At 47.2% G+C, this 15,644-nt stretch overlaps 1 protein-coding gene across 1 annotated transcript; it reads left to right on the plus strand.

Annotated features, from left to right (window-relative positions):
* On the plus strand, positions 1–9,879 carry slc38a8a (solute carrier family 38 member 8a). Its single transcript, XM_030365132.1, has 10 exons — positions 1–359; positions 4,220–4,418; positions 5,959–6,115; positions 6,310–6,414; positions 7,746–7,803; positions 8,354–8,468; positions 8,721–8,868; positions 8,991–9,193; positions 9,273–9,324; positions 9,561–9,879. The coding sequence occupies exons 1-10, from the start codon at positions 159–161 to the stop codon at positions 9,661–9,663; spliced, it is 1,341 nt and encodes a 446-aa protein (XP_030220992.1). The 5' UTR covers positions 1–158; the 3' UTR covers positions 9,664–9,879.
* The last annotated feature ends 5,765 nt before the right edge of the window (positions 9,880–15,644 follow it).

Below are 15,644 nucleotides of genomic sequence, written 5' to 3' on the forward strand. Positions count from 1 at the left end.
ACTGCAGCCCGCCTACAGCCCCTCCCTTCTCACCGCATCAGGTCACCTGTCTTAAAGAGAGGGCAGGCCGATGTGAGCACGGCGTTCGACACCTGAGCAGCAAAAGTTTGCGCCAAGAAGTTCGTAATTAGGCCGCGAGCGTGTCCACCCGTTGAAGCATGGAGGAGTTGGCTCGAGAGAGCATTAGCTTACTGACATCTGTTTCAGCCAAGCCCGCGCTCACCGTGGACGGTCCTCGGCTCGGTTCGTTGGGGGCCATTTGTATCATGCTGAAATCTGCCCTGGGCGCCGGGCTGCTGAATTTCCCCTGGGCCTTCGAGAGAGCTGGTGGGATCCGAAGCGCCATCACCGTTGAGCTGGTTGGTCATACAACAGATTTATCTATTATTTTTCACACGTATCCTGGGCCATGCTTTGCTGGGTTCTAGCAGGTGATGTCAAAACAATCATTAACAAGTTGGTGAGTAAGAGAGGCTACAATAAGATTTGTATAACGAAACAACTGGAACACATTTTTTGTGTGGTTTAAAGAAGTAGTGAGATGGTCACTTTCACATAATGGCAATGTTTCATTTTCCCACACACTTCCACACACACTTTTCAGGCCATTAAGTGAGGTCTTTGATTGCATTGAAATGGACCTTCAACTTGGAGCGTACTGCAAACCTCTAGTTTGGAACACAATCTATTTAAATTTTGACTAATTGCTTTAGAGATGTTAATTTTTCTATAACTTGTCAATTTGATTTTAGTAGTTTTTCATTCGTCCTTTCGTCTGGGTCTTTGATTTTGACTGAAACCAAACAGCAATGTGATTTTTTTATATTAGACTACCAGTCCTTTTGACATCTAGGAGGGCCAAGGCTTTTGTTGCTTTTCATGAATTTCAGGGCTTAGTTTTGAAGTGCTGTCGTATTCATCAGAAAACCCTGTATGCTATCTGTGACAAAGGTCTACACTTGACTATTTAAGTCAGCTGGCTATTTCTTCCTTTCATTAAAGGTTTGCTCTGAACAGTGGGTTCATTCCATCCCCGCTGAGTGATTCTTCTTTAGGCTTCTTCTGTAAAGTGAATACCTACATGACATAATGGCGCAACTATTGATACGATACTGCCTTATCAAGTGACCTCCTTCTCCATGACTGCACGATGTTCACTTAATCCTTTCTCTTGGACAGGAGTATGACTCAAGCCGTTATCAAGTTGTATTATAAGTCTGCTTCAGAGCGGGTCAGGGGTCTGTTGGAAACGGAGCAGTTTGGACATTCATTCCAACTCTGCCATTTAGTTACTACAGCCAAAAGGACCATAAGGAATGGGGACTGACCATTCGCCTTGCAATTAAATGATCTCTTTATTCACCTTGTGCCCATAATGGCCTCCCGCCTACTTTATCCTTTTGACCTCCGACCTCGTCATCTCCATTAGTGCAGGTTGAGGGGAGCTAACACCGTGGCTGTCAGACATCCAGGCTCCAGTTGCCCATTTTAAATGGGTCCATTGGCCACTAAACCCTTTTCAATAGTGTTTGGGCTAATGTTATTTCCTGCTCTGTGAAATTTGCAGGTATTGGTCTTGACATGGTTTTACTGGGTTATTTTAGATTTATTGGCTGTTCACATTTCAGTCTGTATACATTTGACCAGCCTAGCTGACAACATTTTATGGACAAAATCATTTTTAGAAGAAAAATGATAATAAATTAGAGTAAGAGCGAATTCTCAGCTCTCAACTTTTCTCTTGAAAATATGTTTAAATTAGATGAAATTGTAGCTATGCCGCAGTTACCATTTACACCGTCCCAGCCTATCCTCTTTATGCTCAAATAAATAAATGAAGGACCTGGGTTTGTTTTTTAGTCTTATCTGCCGTTAGGCTACTCATGCCAAGTAGACTGTAAATGGTGCAACATGTCTGGTAGGTAATAGGAGAGTTGTTGTGTTTAATTGAATCAGTTTTTCCTCAGGTTGAAATTAGAGTTTTGGTTTTAGTACTTTCCCACTGTTCCCACCAAATTCAGTTCCTCTTCCCGTCCTGTCCATTAGGGCTGGCCCGAAGACATAATTCCAAGCTTCGAATACTTGTTACGTTTCCAAACGAATATCAGAAAATAGACCTCTGAAGAATAAGTCTCATCTAATTTAAACGTCAGTGAATAAGTCCCGCCTCCGAGGCTCCTGGTTCCATCGGTCAATTGTCTACAAGAAATGACATGGGGTTTTTGAATGAACGTACATAACAAACTCTGCAGGTGGCGAAGAAGTAAAGCTGCTCATGTTTTGAACTACACACTTTTTCCATCTCGATTCCACTTGGGTTTTGGAATTTCGGTGCCGTTAAAGTATCATTTATAATTGTTTACTAATTTAACAGCATCGACAATCTAAAACCCAAGTCATTCAAAACCCCCATGTTATTTCCCATAGACATTTGACCGATGGAACCAGGAGCTTCTGAGGCGGGACTTATTCTTCAGAGGTCTATTCTGAAAATAAAGTGCCTTCATAGTGTATATCTTTCACTACCTGTAAACGGAGCGGGCAGCGGCCGCGGCAGAATCTAGTTTTTATCAACTGATGATTTTCTGAATTGGTTCAATATGGGAAAACAACCATATCACGTCAGTGGCTTTCAGATCCACTCATCAGTGAGAGTGCGACTTGGTTTCAAAGCAGCCTAAAAGCTTCTGAACACGCACGGTTTCAAAGTATGAGGGTAGGCTTACGTCCAATCATCACAAGGCAAGTGGGTGGTTTGAACATTGTGCAAAGCTTTGAGTGAATTTCACGGCAGGACCAGTGCTTTTTACCTGTTGATAAATCCTAAAGGTGCTATTGTGAGGGACGGATCGCCATTAAAGGATAAACATTGCTACCTGCATCACTAAGTTATTACTAGGTAGAGCTTGTTGGTGTCTTTTGAATTTGTTTGAACATTGAAATGTTATTAAACCAAAAATACATTAAAGCCCTATGGTAGGGGGTTTATTGGCTTCCTTAATGATTGAATATCAAAAACTAAGTAGAAAATGCATTTCATGCATAAAAATGCGGTAGGTGCTGTAGTGCAAAGTGAGGTTAAAAATATGTTTTGTTAAAGCCACATGGTTTAAGGGCTTAAATTAAGTGATGGAGTAAACATGCACACCATTAAATAGAAATGGTTAGAAACAAATAAAGTTAAGGGTTAACAGATCGTGTCCGTCCGTCCTTATTCCTTCACATCTAGTTCATTGAAATAAGCTCATAAAATGGGAGAACACCAGGATTTGTATCAAGCACCTAGCCTCTGTGTATGCGACGTGACTTCACAAGCTCTAGCCTCAACGGAATACGACTAAATATACAAAGCGGGTACGAAAGTAAACGGATTTATAAAAAAATGTATAAATGATATCGAAATTTTGTTTTGATTTAATTGAAGATACAAGTGTGTTGATTTGTTTGAACGAAGGTTATGTTGACCAAGTAATGAAGTCTGAAGTAGTTGAAGTGTCAGAGTGACTTCCATTGTAAAAAATATTTAAAAAGTAGAATCAAGTTTCAAATATTTACAATTTGACTGGAAGGAAGGAGATGGCTCCTAAAGTTTTTAGAATAAAAAAGAAGAAAAAAAAGAGTAAAACTTAAGAACAATATAGTTGAGCACTCGCCTCACAAAAAATTGTAATTTGGTAATTCCGTATTTGGCCATTCTGATGATGGCTGCCATAACCTCGACGGAATTGACGTGAAGCGTTCTTGGACGCATAGCGCTAGGGCTGCTCGATTATGGAAAAAATCATAATCAAGATTATTTTGGTCAATATTAAAATCACGATTATTCAAACGATTATATATTGTGTTTGAAAATATGTATTTATTCAGCATGTCTCTCCCAAAAACACTTTGTAACTGAGAACTTTGATATTTTCCCTTTTTAAAAATAAAAAAATAAAAAAAATACACAATGGTCAAAGAAAATGTTCAAATGTAAAATAATATGTATCCAGCTGTTGTGCACTTTCTATAAAACATAAGAGAAATAATAATCGAAACCTTAATTATATTAGTTTAGTTATCGTTTGATGCTAAAATCGTGATTGAAATTCAATTAATCGCCCAGCCCTACCTAGCGCCCTTGCATAGATATTCTCTCTGGGATATTCAAACGGAATGTCTGGGTATGTTGGCTGTAACCGGAACACGTTTCATCTTTAAGACATGTTCTCGCCATCAGGTCTCTCTGGTGTTCCTGATCAGCGGCCTCATCATACTGGGCTACTCGTCTGCCATCAGCGGCCAGTGCACCTACCAGGGGGTGGTCAAGGGGCTGTGTGGGCCCTCCATCGGCCAGCTCTGCGAGATATGCTACATTTTCAACCTCTTCATCATCTCTGTTGCCTTTCTGGTCATAGTGGACGATCAGCTGGAGAAATGTGAGTAGAAATTTGGCAGGTGAAGTATCCCGAATCAGGGTCCAATTTTAACAGAAGTCAGTAGTGGATAGATTTGACCATTTGCCATGGGATAGAGGCATTGTTGCTTTTCAAACAAGTGCTTGGCGGATACATCTTTCCACACTGGGATATAAAAAAAGACACCATTCTAAAAGTAAATTGTGGACGACTGCAATTGAATGCCAGCCGCTAGATCAGTGGTTCAAAACCTTTTAATTTAAGTGTACAAATAGATGTTAACAAGTATTACTGCAAGAAGGCCGGGAACAGTGGGTAGAAAACATTGGCTAGGCTGCTCAGCAGTACATCGCCGAGTGCATTCAGTTAACACAATGTTAAACTATTGTAGATTTGTCTATTTCAAGAATAAAATCCCTTAGACGAACTACACTTTAGTACACGTACCACAGGTTGAAAAACACTGCACTTTTGTCTCATATCAATTATGGCAATTTATTGCTATCAATGGGTTTATAGCATATATTTGACCTGGATACCTGTAGTCGCCTAGCCTGGTCCTACCAGACTCTCGTACTTCATTTCATTTGCACAGAGTCTGTACCTACTCAATTGACAAATGTTAACTCACTTGAAGGCGGGTGTCTGAAGTTGAAACTATTGGATCTGCCCAGGTTTGGCCGGGAATCACGTTGCGTGCAGGCTGTACACAAACCAAACACTGCGTGAAGATGTCCGTCAACGAGAGCTCACTTTAACGTCATTGATCTCAGCCACTCCCTCCGTTCGCTGATTGGACGTAGAAAATTTAGACGGAGAAAACCCACTAACATACCGCAGACCCAGACCTAGTACTGAAGGGAAATAAAATGAGAGGAATTACTTGGGCGGGCGGAGCCAGGCAAGTAGTCGCCCTTACCAAGCTTGACTTGTTAGCAGAATCAGAATTGGTTTTGTACTGGGCATGTATATTTTTTTCTATTTCAAATGCTTATAGCAGAGCCACTGATTGTAGAAAAGTTCTTACATTTCTCAAACATGAATGTATCCCTGAATCTTGGGTCTCCAAAAGGTTTGGTGCTAAAATTGGTATAGGGGGTGCTATAATATGCGTCAAAGTTAAACGCCCCTTGGAATCCTAATGTCTGGGATTTTTTTTTTTTTTTTTTGGAAAGTCATCTTCTTAAAATCAACCAAATGCTCAATTACAATTGAGAAGTGGACAGGCACTGGAAACTACTTGGGGACATAAAAGTATTGATATCTAAAAGAATTTGAAAAACGTTTTGAATAAATGCTAAGCTCATAATCTCTCTGGGACACTAATGCCATACCCCCCAACAGATGTGTTACTGCAAATTGTCGGATAAGGGCGGTGGCTGGCCTGTGGCGGTCAAGGGCTGTGCATAATTTGTGTGACCGTAGCAGTTCTATTTTCCCATTGTTTATTTGGATGTGAAATGTGGCCTGATTCGCCTGTCCTGTGGCCTACGGTCCTGGAGGCTCAATGGTAAGCCCATGGCAAGTTGGGAGAAGCTGACTTTGTGTGTGTGTTTCTCAGTGTGTCTGTCCGTATACGAGCTGGTGAGTGATCTGCCAGAGTCGGAGATGCCACACCACTGGTACACGGACCATCGCTTTGTCCTCCTTCTGCTGTGCCTCTTCCTCCTCCTCCCTCTGTCCTTGTCAAAGGAGATCAGCATCCTCAAGTACATCAGGTGGGTTGGGGGGGGGCCCGAACAGGCCTGCCGGAGGTGTCTAAGAATTGTCCTCCTTCTAGAGGAGGACTTTGATCCAAGTATGCAGTTTCTTAGACAAATTGAAGTATCGAACGTGATTGTTCATGTTTCTGACTGAGTTTTTCTTTTGTTTGTTTCTAACTGTTTTTTTTCTCCTCCTTTGTTTCACCTAGTGTGCTCGGTACGCTGGCAGCCAGCTACCTGACCACCGCCATCATAATCAAGTACCACACCTTGCCTCCCCCACTCGTCCACAGCAGCCCCCCCGACAACGGCGGGTAAGGCGGTGAATATTTGGCTTTTTAAAGTTATATTTATCCATTTTCTTTCCTTCAGTATTGTTATGGATGAAAACTAGTTGGAAGAAGTCATCAATAACCATTACTTTGATAAGCTCTGATAAGGGGGAAACATTTCAATAAATAATAATGGTTCGGGAGCCTGATAAAGAGTCTTATTTTGTTATCTAGGTCATGTAAATAAGTGGATCACTGTTCCTTAAGTCAAGAAGGCTATCAAGTCTCGTGCCTAAAAGGAATGCACAGCCCAAAAACATAATTGGATGACAATCATAACGCAAAACGCCTGAAGAAAAATCAATCTCAAACTAAAACTTGCACAAAACAAGGTATTTTTGGGCTGTTATCTGTTTAATAGCCCATGCCTGCCATCCAGTAATGGGGTCAGAAAGGCCCCAACACGCTTATCAACCACCTGGCAAACTGTTTATGAATGAGTTCTCATGCCAATGACCAGCTTATTTAAACAAACACTGATGGACTCAGTTGTATTTTCTGGTGCAAGTTCTTCCGTTGACAATGTTGGCATGTCCCACAAGCACAGATTCTGATATCAGACTACTTCCATTTGGCCAAAGACGCATTATTTGAGGCCTATTTCAGTGAAGACATTGTCAGAGTCGGGATAACTTCTACAGTGACTCATTGTTCTGCAAGAATGTCACACCAATGAACGAGAACACAAGAATCCAACAAAGTTGGACGTGCAGCTGATTTGGTTTGGCCCGTGATTAGACTTCAAGTAGAGCACAGAGTTGTCTCCTTGCCATATATCCTTCGATAGCCAATGCAATGTTCTGAGAATGGAGCTTGTTTTCAATGTCATCTTCTTTAAAAATTAGACTGATCAGTGTACATTAAACAAAGACTGGTAGGATGTAACCTATTCCTATGTAGGCTCTGACTCACGCTGGAGGAGCCACACTCCTGTAGCACTTGGTAACGTGTGCGGAAGTAACCCTTGCTTGAGCGTGCTTTAGAAATCGTGTGATGTGCCCCAGAGAAATTCTCTTTCCAACCTTGATCTAGTGTTTGTGGTACCTCAGTGGTTTATAATTAACATAGATTTTGACATGGATCAGAAGAGCTGCTCTCCTGGGAGGGGATTTTGAAAAGACCCAACACTCCTGTAGTGTGAGCTGGCATTAGTTGAGGGGCGTGATGCATAGTCGATTGGGGACCTGGGGATGGATCCAACTCTCCTGTGCTGGTTGGCTCGGTAATGGTTTAATAATTGTGCTGACCAGGTGTTGGCCTCTGATTGATGGCTAAACTTCATGTTATGTGGCTTTTCCTTTCTGCCTCAACAGAATAAAATCCTGGGCGTCAATGCTGAGTGTTATCCCAACCATCTGCTTTGGTTTTCAAGTGAGTGGAGCATTTCTAGCATGCCGTTTGCTTTGACCTCTTGTAAAATGTGTGAATTGACACATGGTATACGTTTCTGTACTGTTTTGTGTAGTGTCTCTATTAATTGGTTTAGTCATACTATAAGTCCATGAAGGATAAGCCCATTACATACCCCTGCTAGAGGAACGGCTAGGATAAAAGCTGATCATACCTTTGTGTGAGCTTACAAGGGCAAAATGGTGTCGCTATTTTAGTTTGCTATCTACTGCAGGGAACGTGTGCTATTTTGATGTTGTTGAATTGCCCAACTATACATCTTGACATTTCTTGACAAGAGAATTGCTTTGAACTGGAGTTTCTAGCAGAGGGTGTTAAGTGATTGCTAATCTAAAGGTTGACTGGTGCCGTGCGTGTGCGCGTGTGTTATTTACCAAACTTGATATTGTTTGTATAATCATGTGCCCTCTTGAGCAATCATCAAAACCAGGTGGTGTACTTTAGCATATCTTGCTATGGGCTTTCTTTGCCATGCTAAATCCAGTGAATCTTTATGCCGTGTGTCTTCTAGTGTCATGAGGCTTCCATTGCGATCTTTAGCAGCATGAAGAACCAGAAGCTATCCCATTGGGTCTTCATCTCTGTGGTCTCAATGATCATCTGCCTCCTCATCTACACTCTAACTGGTCAGAATATTTATACAAATTAGAAACTAACACTTATTATCTCTAATTCTATGCACTGCATTTTCGCATATTACTTTGTCGTTTTCATCATGTAAAAGTATTAAAAAGTAATGCAGCTGGCTGGCCTAAGCATGCCAATGCATGTCAATGGCAGTTTGGACACACTTCTTTGATGGATTGTGGGGGGCTGTTGTGTACAACAGCCCTATTACTTGCATACAGTTTAACAAATTGTACTCGTCTCTGACACAGGAATTTATGGATTCCTTACCTTTGGCCCGGCGGTGAAACCAGACATTCTGATGTCCTACAACGGGGACGACATGCTTATGGTCATCGCCAGGCTGCTGTTTGGAATCTCCATCCTCACCATCTATCCCATAATTCTACTTCTCGGCAGGTGGGTCAGGCTGAAGACCCGGGGCCTTGGTTATGAAACGTTAACTCCATAGTGGAAGGGAGAGGCATTGGATGATTTGAGGGCCTTTTGTGGACAGAGGTTGACGATGCTTTGCAATGCAGGTCTGTGATGCAGGACCCCATACTGAAGTGGTGGGCGGGTCGCGACGGCTCGGTGCCAGAGACGGTTGAGGTCCGCAGCCGCTGCGTCCTGTCCTTCCTGTGGATCGCGCTCACCCTCCTCATCGCCATGTTTGTCCCGGACATCAGCAAGATAATCAGCGTCATCGGCGGGGTCAGCGCCGCCTTCATCTTCATCTTCCCCGGTAAGAGGAGTGCAGCGGAGCAAGTCATTGTCTGGTTTGTGTTTGCTACACCTCTGAACCTTGTACTTGTCTCATGCAGGTCTGTGTTTGATATATGCCATGCAGTCGGAGCCTGTGTCCTTCAAGACCAGGTGAGGATTTGGTTTCGCCTGCAACATTTATGCATTAAAGTCTCTTAACTGCTCCAATGAACAGTCATATTTCTATCACTATAGGTTTGCCCACTTTTGGGGCAACCTTCATTGAAAAGTGTTTTTTATAAATACTAAAAAAGATTACTGCTGTGAGTTTTCAAAGGTTATGAAAATAAGTTTACTAATTTCTTCTATTGGACCGGAGTTGTAATTGCCTTCCCTTTTTTTTTCAGAGTTGTTCTCACTACATGGGGTGTGATAACCTTGCTGTGTGGAGCCTTCATCTTTGGCCAAAGCACCACTGTTGCCGTCATGCAAATCCTTGGCAGGATCTAGGACTTTACCTCTGCAATTTACCTTGTTATGGACATGTTCGTGGCCAGGTCTTGGATTCCGTTTTCCTCTTGCATTTGAGGGCTAAGGACACGCGCAGGCACCAGGAACCATTTTCATTGGAATCTGGCAATTTGGACATCATTGTGCAATGTGGTGCCAATTGTGTAGCGGCTACAAATGTATTGATTTATTTGATTAAACAATGTCCCACAGTCATCGTTGATCTGCATTTGAGTTCAAACGCGTCCAGCACTGTCCAGAGTGGTTCACACACCCAACACTCTAAGGACACATCCATAGCCTCTCTGCACTAGCCCCTTGTGTTAAAGGCTAAATCTAGGAAAGATAATGGCTCTTCAGCACGACCATGTCTCGTAACAGTTTTTGTCTGCAGAGGGCTTGCATTGTTCCTTAAAGGAATAGATGAACATGGTTCAAGCAGTAATATCCACAAGTTGTAATGGTTATTTTGATTATATTTAGTGGACTCTGCCTACTACCACAATGTGTCATACGTTTATTAAAAGTACTTGCTGCCAAGTTTCCTTTGAGCTGCACAAAAACAATGGTTTCTTTGCAACCATTGTGAACACGAATTAGTGATTTGTTTGATTCTCAAATTATTTGTCAACCATTTTCTGTTTATAAAATTGTCAGAGTGCATTCTAATGTCCTTTGTTCTCACTCTAACTTGATGGGTGTTGAGAAATCTAACTACTAATTTCCTGCAATCCAATATATTTTGATAGTTATTTTCAAAATATTATTCCATTTTAATGACAATTCTAATTTCGGACCACATGGGAGACGTTGCCTAGGCGATCCATCCCCTGAGGCGACCATCACCTGAGGCGGTTTATCGCCATGGAAACCTGGGTTGAATTTCTTTTGAAAAGGAAATGATCGATATGGGTCATGCTAATTGCAACGGCAATTCTAGGTCGATTAGGTTGTCTCCATGGCAGGGACGCGGGAAGTCAGTCCGAGGGGGGGGGTGCTGAGAGAATCTATAAAATGACGTCATAATAAATGTAGCGCAACATCAATTGTTTACAGAGACGAGATGACGGGTGACGTCACATTCAGGGATCCGCTCTGATAAACACTCGACTCGTGTGTAAAAAGAGTTCTGCCAACTAGCCACTGTTATTCACAAACGTTAGCAAGTAAACAATGAGGAAATTAGAGTCAACTCGGCTGATACTGTGCTGAATTTCACACACTAACAACATGCCGACAAGCGGTTGCGGTCCGGGATTATACACGGCGTTATAACAAGGATTCAGGAAGTTATTTCTAAAGCTTTACAAAGGAAAGTGACAATAGAAAGCCTTCATTTTCCTCCAGAGTTACGAGTTGTCTGATATGAGGAAAGTGACGGTTTTTCCGTCAAGTGAACCGCCCGTCTTTGCTCTTTTTTTGCCAACCAGTTTACGAGCGGGATTCCAGAATCATAACGATAACATTCAACGTGTCTATTAATATGGCAGCAACATTTTACACCAGTTTTAGAATGTTCACTACAACAGATGTTGAACACCAACATGCTTATGTAAAATCAGCATAGTACGATATTCAGCTATCGACAGTTCTATTTCATGTAGGCTACGCCGTCTAGGCTTCGCCTTATGGGCTTGTCCCGTGCGCGCGCCCGCGCGCGCTGAAAATTCAAACTATGCACCTATCAGCGTGGGCACCGCCCACATTTCCCACGGTATCGTGTCTATATAACGCGGTGTATACCGTCGCTCATCCTCCCTTTTCTTTCAGCACTTGTGCTTATCAGCGAGAAATTGAGAACTACTATTAAGAAGATGAGAACTTCAACACGGATCTCCCAAGCCGGTGGCAGCGGCCCGGGCGAGGCCGCGGACAAACGGCCCTTTTCAGGGCCACCTGAGAGCGCTCCTAGAGCTAGGTCCTTTTCAGGACTCCTATGCGCCTCCTGTCCCGCCTCCCTGGCACCGGGTGACGGGCACTTGGCGTGCTTTTGGTGCCTCGGCGCCGACCACGCCGCGGCTGCTATGGCGGCCCCCGTCTCCTGTGTCGCCTGCCGGGAGCTGCCTGAAGAGGGGATCCTCTCCAGGCATCTCTTCTTTTCCCCTGCGGTGGAAATGGCTGACGCCATCGACCTATTCGGACCTGACGTCGACGATGGCATCATCGACGCCTCCCTGGACGACGTCTTCGGCGACTCGGCGTCCGGTTTTTCCCGCTCTCGGGTTACAACCGCCACCGTCATACAACACGAGGGTCCGCGCCGGATGACCGATCTCTTCCGGGAGATCATGGGTGAGGCGGCGGCCATCAAAGGGATTCCCATGCCGGCCCCGCCTCTCGCCCCCGTATCTGACGATATGCAGGGCGAGTGCTTTCGCACCCCATCTTTTTCCCGGCGGGTTACCCAGTGCCCCTTGTTCCCGCCTTTGCAGCACTTGTTTATTGCTGCCGGTGAGGACCCTTCGACCCTGAAGGCTCCGGTAAGATCCTACACGGATTTGACCAACGTGGAGGGGTGGGCCGATGCTCAGGCGAGGGGGATCCCTCGTCTGGAGCCTCCCCTGGCAGCGCTTCTCTGTCCGGGCGCCGGATGGCTCCTTAACGAAAAGCCGCTGCCCCCCGACCGCCTCCAGAAGCAGATTGTCGGCCTAACGGACAGGGTGTTCGTTTGTGCCTCTCAATCCGCGGCGGCGGTCAACAACATCGCCCTGCTCTCCTCTGCCATGGTCTCCTTGTCGGCTGACAGGGAGGCCTACGGCCCGGAGGAAGCCGCGAGATGGCTGGCGGTTTCCCGCTTTTCCAGCGCCATCCTCCAGTTATGCCAGCCGATAGCCGTTTCGGCCGGCCAGCATATGGCGTGGGCTACCATGATTCAAAGGGTCATATGGCTCTCCCACACTGCGGTGCCGGAACGAGAGCGGGCCAGCCTCGTCCAGGGTCCACTAGCGCCGGATGGCCTATTTGGTCCCAGGTTCTCCGAGGTGCTCGCGCACCAGCACTCAGTCCGTGAGGATCGTTCCCGGTTCGGGACGATTCTCACGGGCTCCTCCCGCCAGCAGGCTGAGAGGAAGCGGGGTCTAGGCCGGTCCCAGCGTTCCATGGGGCCGCCTCCGACTCCAGCCCCGGTGCAGCAGCCGCAGCCGCCGCGCATGGGGAGAGCAGCAGCGCCACGGACCGGGAAGTTCCGGACGCTTGCTCCTACTTTTTCTTTCCCTATTAAAGAAAAGAGTAAAGACCGTTCGGCCGAACGGCACTACATGGTACCTAAAGAGCGATATTCCCCAGGCCACCTGCGCCCTACGCTTGTGGTGCGCTCCTCCATGTTGCCTCTTTCCCCCTCTCAGCCCGGTGGCTGTAGGGTGGCGGTCGGACGGCGTGTTCACATGGCCTCTGGTTCACCTGCTTCTAAGAAGCGGCGTCCCTTGGAGCCTCGTGGACGGATCAGAGACTCGTTGCACGGTCTCCTGGTTCCCCACATTATAGGTGAGGAGATGGGTCCGCGCGCTGTGGCTACAGCCTGCGGACAGCGCATGCGCACAGGTGCTGCGGCCGGACGGCTCGCTCCCTGTTCAGCGGGCACGAGCGCGACGTCTAGACAGCTCGTTGTTTTTACAACTGCTAGTTGTGGTACGTCTCCTACGCTCGCTGAGCCTCCTCCCTTTCGTGGGAAGCCCCCCTTGGTCCACACGCAGTGTGAAGGCGGTAGGGGCAGAGGAATACGGGTTATTCCTGGACGGTCTTCCTCAGCTGTCGGCTCGCCCTCTCTCCAACCGCTATGCGTGTTGGCAAGAGCGGTGCGTTCTGCCATCGTGGTTGGACACCACGTTGAGATGGGGCCATCCCATACAGTTCAAGCGTCGTCCCCCACCCTTTATGGGGTTGGTGGAGACCACGCTACGGGACCCGGCTGCGAGCACGGCTCTGGCAGCAGAGGTTGCACGTCTCTTGGTAAAGGGGGCCATCACTGTCGTTCCCCCCCACGAGTCTCACCTAGGTTTTTATTCCCGCTACTTCCTGGTTTCCAAGAAGTCAGGGGAAATGAGACCTATTCTGGATCTTCGCGTGTTCAACAGATTCGTTGCCACGAGGAAGTTCAGAATGCTCACGGTCGGAGCATTGTTCCGGTGTGTGAGAGAGGACGATTGGTTCACATCCCTGGATCTCAAGGATGCTTACTTCCACGTCCCTGTTCGGCAGGCGCACAGGAAGTTTCTCCGCTTTGCCTTTATGGGGATGGCGTACGAGTACCAGTGTCTGCCGTTCGGCTATTCCCTGGCGCCGCGCACCTTCTCGAAGTGTGTGGAGACGGCGTTGGAACCGCTCAGACGTCAGGGAAAGAGGATTCTCTTCTACCTAGACGATCTGCTTATTCTGAGCAACTCAGAAGAGACCGCGAGAAGGGACACCATGTTGGTGATAAACCATCTCTCCTTCCTGGGTTTTGCCATCAACTGGGAGAAGAGCTCCCCGCTCCCCAGCCGGCAGACAGTCTACTTGGGGCTTTGCCTAGACTCAGCCACCATGACTGCGATGCTTTCGCCTCCTCGGCGAGACGCCATCCTGTCGGCGCTCTCCCGTTTTCACGTTCGCAGAAACGTGACCGCACTGTCCACCATGCGCCTGTTGGGGCTGATGGCAGCTGCCCACCCCGTGGTCCCCCTGGGTCTGCTTTTTATGCGCAGACTCCAGCGGTGGTTTGCTCGCCAACGGTTGGACCCCAGGCGACACAAGCTCAGGGTGCTCCTCGTCCCCCGTTCGGTGTCGCCAGACCTGGAATATTGGAAAGGACCCTCCGCCCTTCTCAAGGGTGTTCCACTGGGCAGGGTGGCGTCCTACGTAGTGGTCTTCACGGACGCCTCGTTGACGGGTTGGGGAGGAACGTGCCTCTCTCACTCGGTCGGAGACGAGTGGCGCACGCCCCCTACAGCACACATAAATGTGTTGGAGCTCGACGCTGTGAGGAAAGTGCTGTTGCATTTCTTTCACCTGGTGCGCGGCCGCCACGTTCTGATCAGGACAGACAGCGTGTCGGCGGCGGCGTACATCAACAGACAGGGGGGAGTCCGCTCCCCTGCTCTCCACCGAAAGGCGGTCGAGCTCTGGCTTTGGGCTCATCAGTATCTCCGCAGTCTGAGAGCCCTGCATATCGCGGGCGCCCAGAACTTTGGGGCGGACCTCATGTCTCGAGGCGGTCCCCGCCGAGACGAGTGGCGGTTACATCCCGACATTGTCAGACTGATCTGGCAGAGGTTCGGGACAGCGCAGGTGGACCTCTTCGCGTCCCGGGAGAACACGCACTGCAGGTGGTGGTTCTCCCTCAGCCCTCGGGATCTTCCCCCGTTGGGGGTAGATGCGTTGGCACACACACCTTGGCCGCGGACTCTCTTGTATGCGTTTCCCCCGCTCCAGCTGATCCTTCCTCTTCTGGAACGGGTCAGACAGGAGAGACTGTCCCTGATATTAGTGGCCCCGGAGAACCGTGCAGCTCTGTGGTTTCCAGAGCTTGCCGCGCTCTCGCGGTCGGCGCCTTGGCCAGTACCATTCAGGCCGGATGCGCTTTCACAGGCCCACGGGACGGTGCACCACCCGCCCGATGTCTCGGGACGGCTGTTGGTTTGGCTCCTGAGAGGTTGATCCTGCAGGGCAAAGGTTTGCCTGAGACGGTTATCAACACTATTCAGAGTGCTCGTGCGCCTTCTACTTCTTCCCTCTATGCGGCGAAGTGGTGCGCCTTCTCTAATTGGTGTGAGACGAACCACGCTGTCCCATCTCAATGCGAGGTGGGAAGCGTGCTTTCGTTTCTGCAAAACTTATTGGAAAAAGGTTTGGCCTTCTCCACTATCAAGGTCTATGCGGCAGCCGTTTCGGCTGGCCATGCAGGCTGTGATGGTGGACCGATCTTCAGCCATCCACTGGTCAAGAGATTCTTGCGTGGGGCTAGACGGGTTAGGCCTGTTTCACGCGTGCTTACACCACGCTGG

Source organism: Gadus morhua, chromosome 9 (genome assembly GCF_902167405.1).
Source record: "Gadus morhua chromosome 9, gadMor3.0, whole genome shotgun sequence".
Taxonomy (NCBI): domain Eukaryota; kingdom Metazoa; phylum Chordata; class Actinopteri; order Gadiformes; family Gadidae; genus Gadus; species Gadus morhua.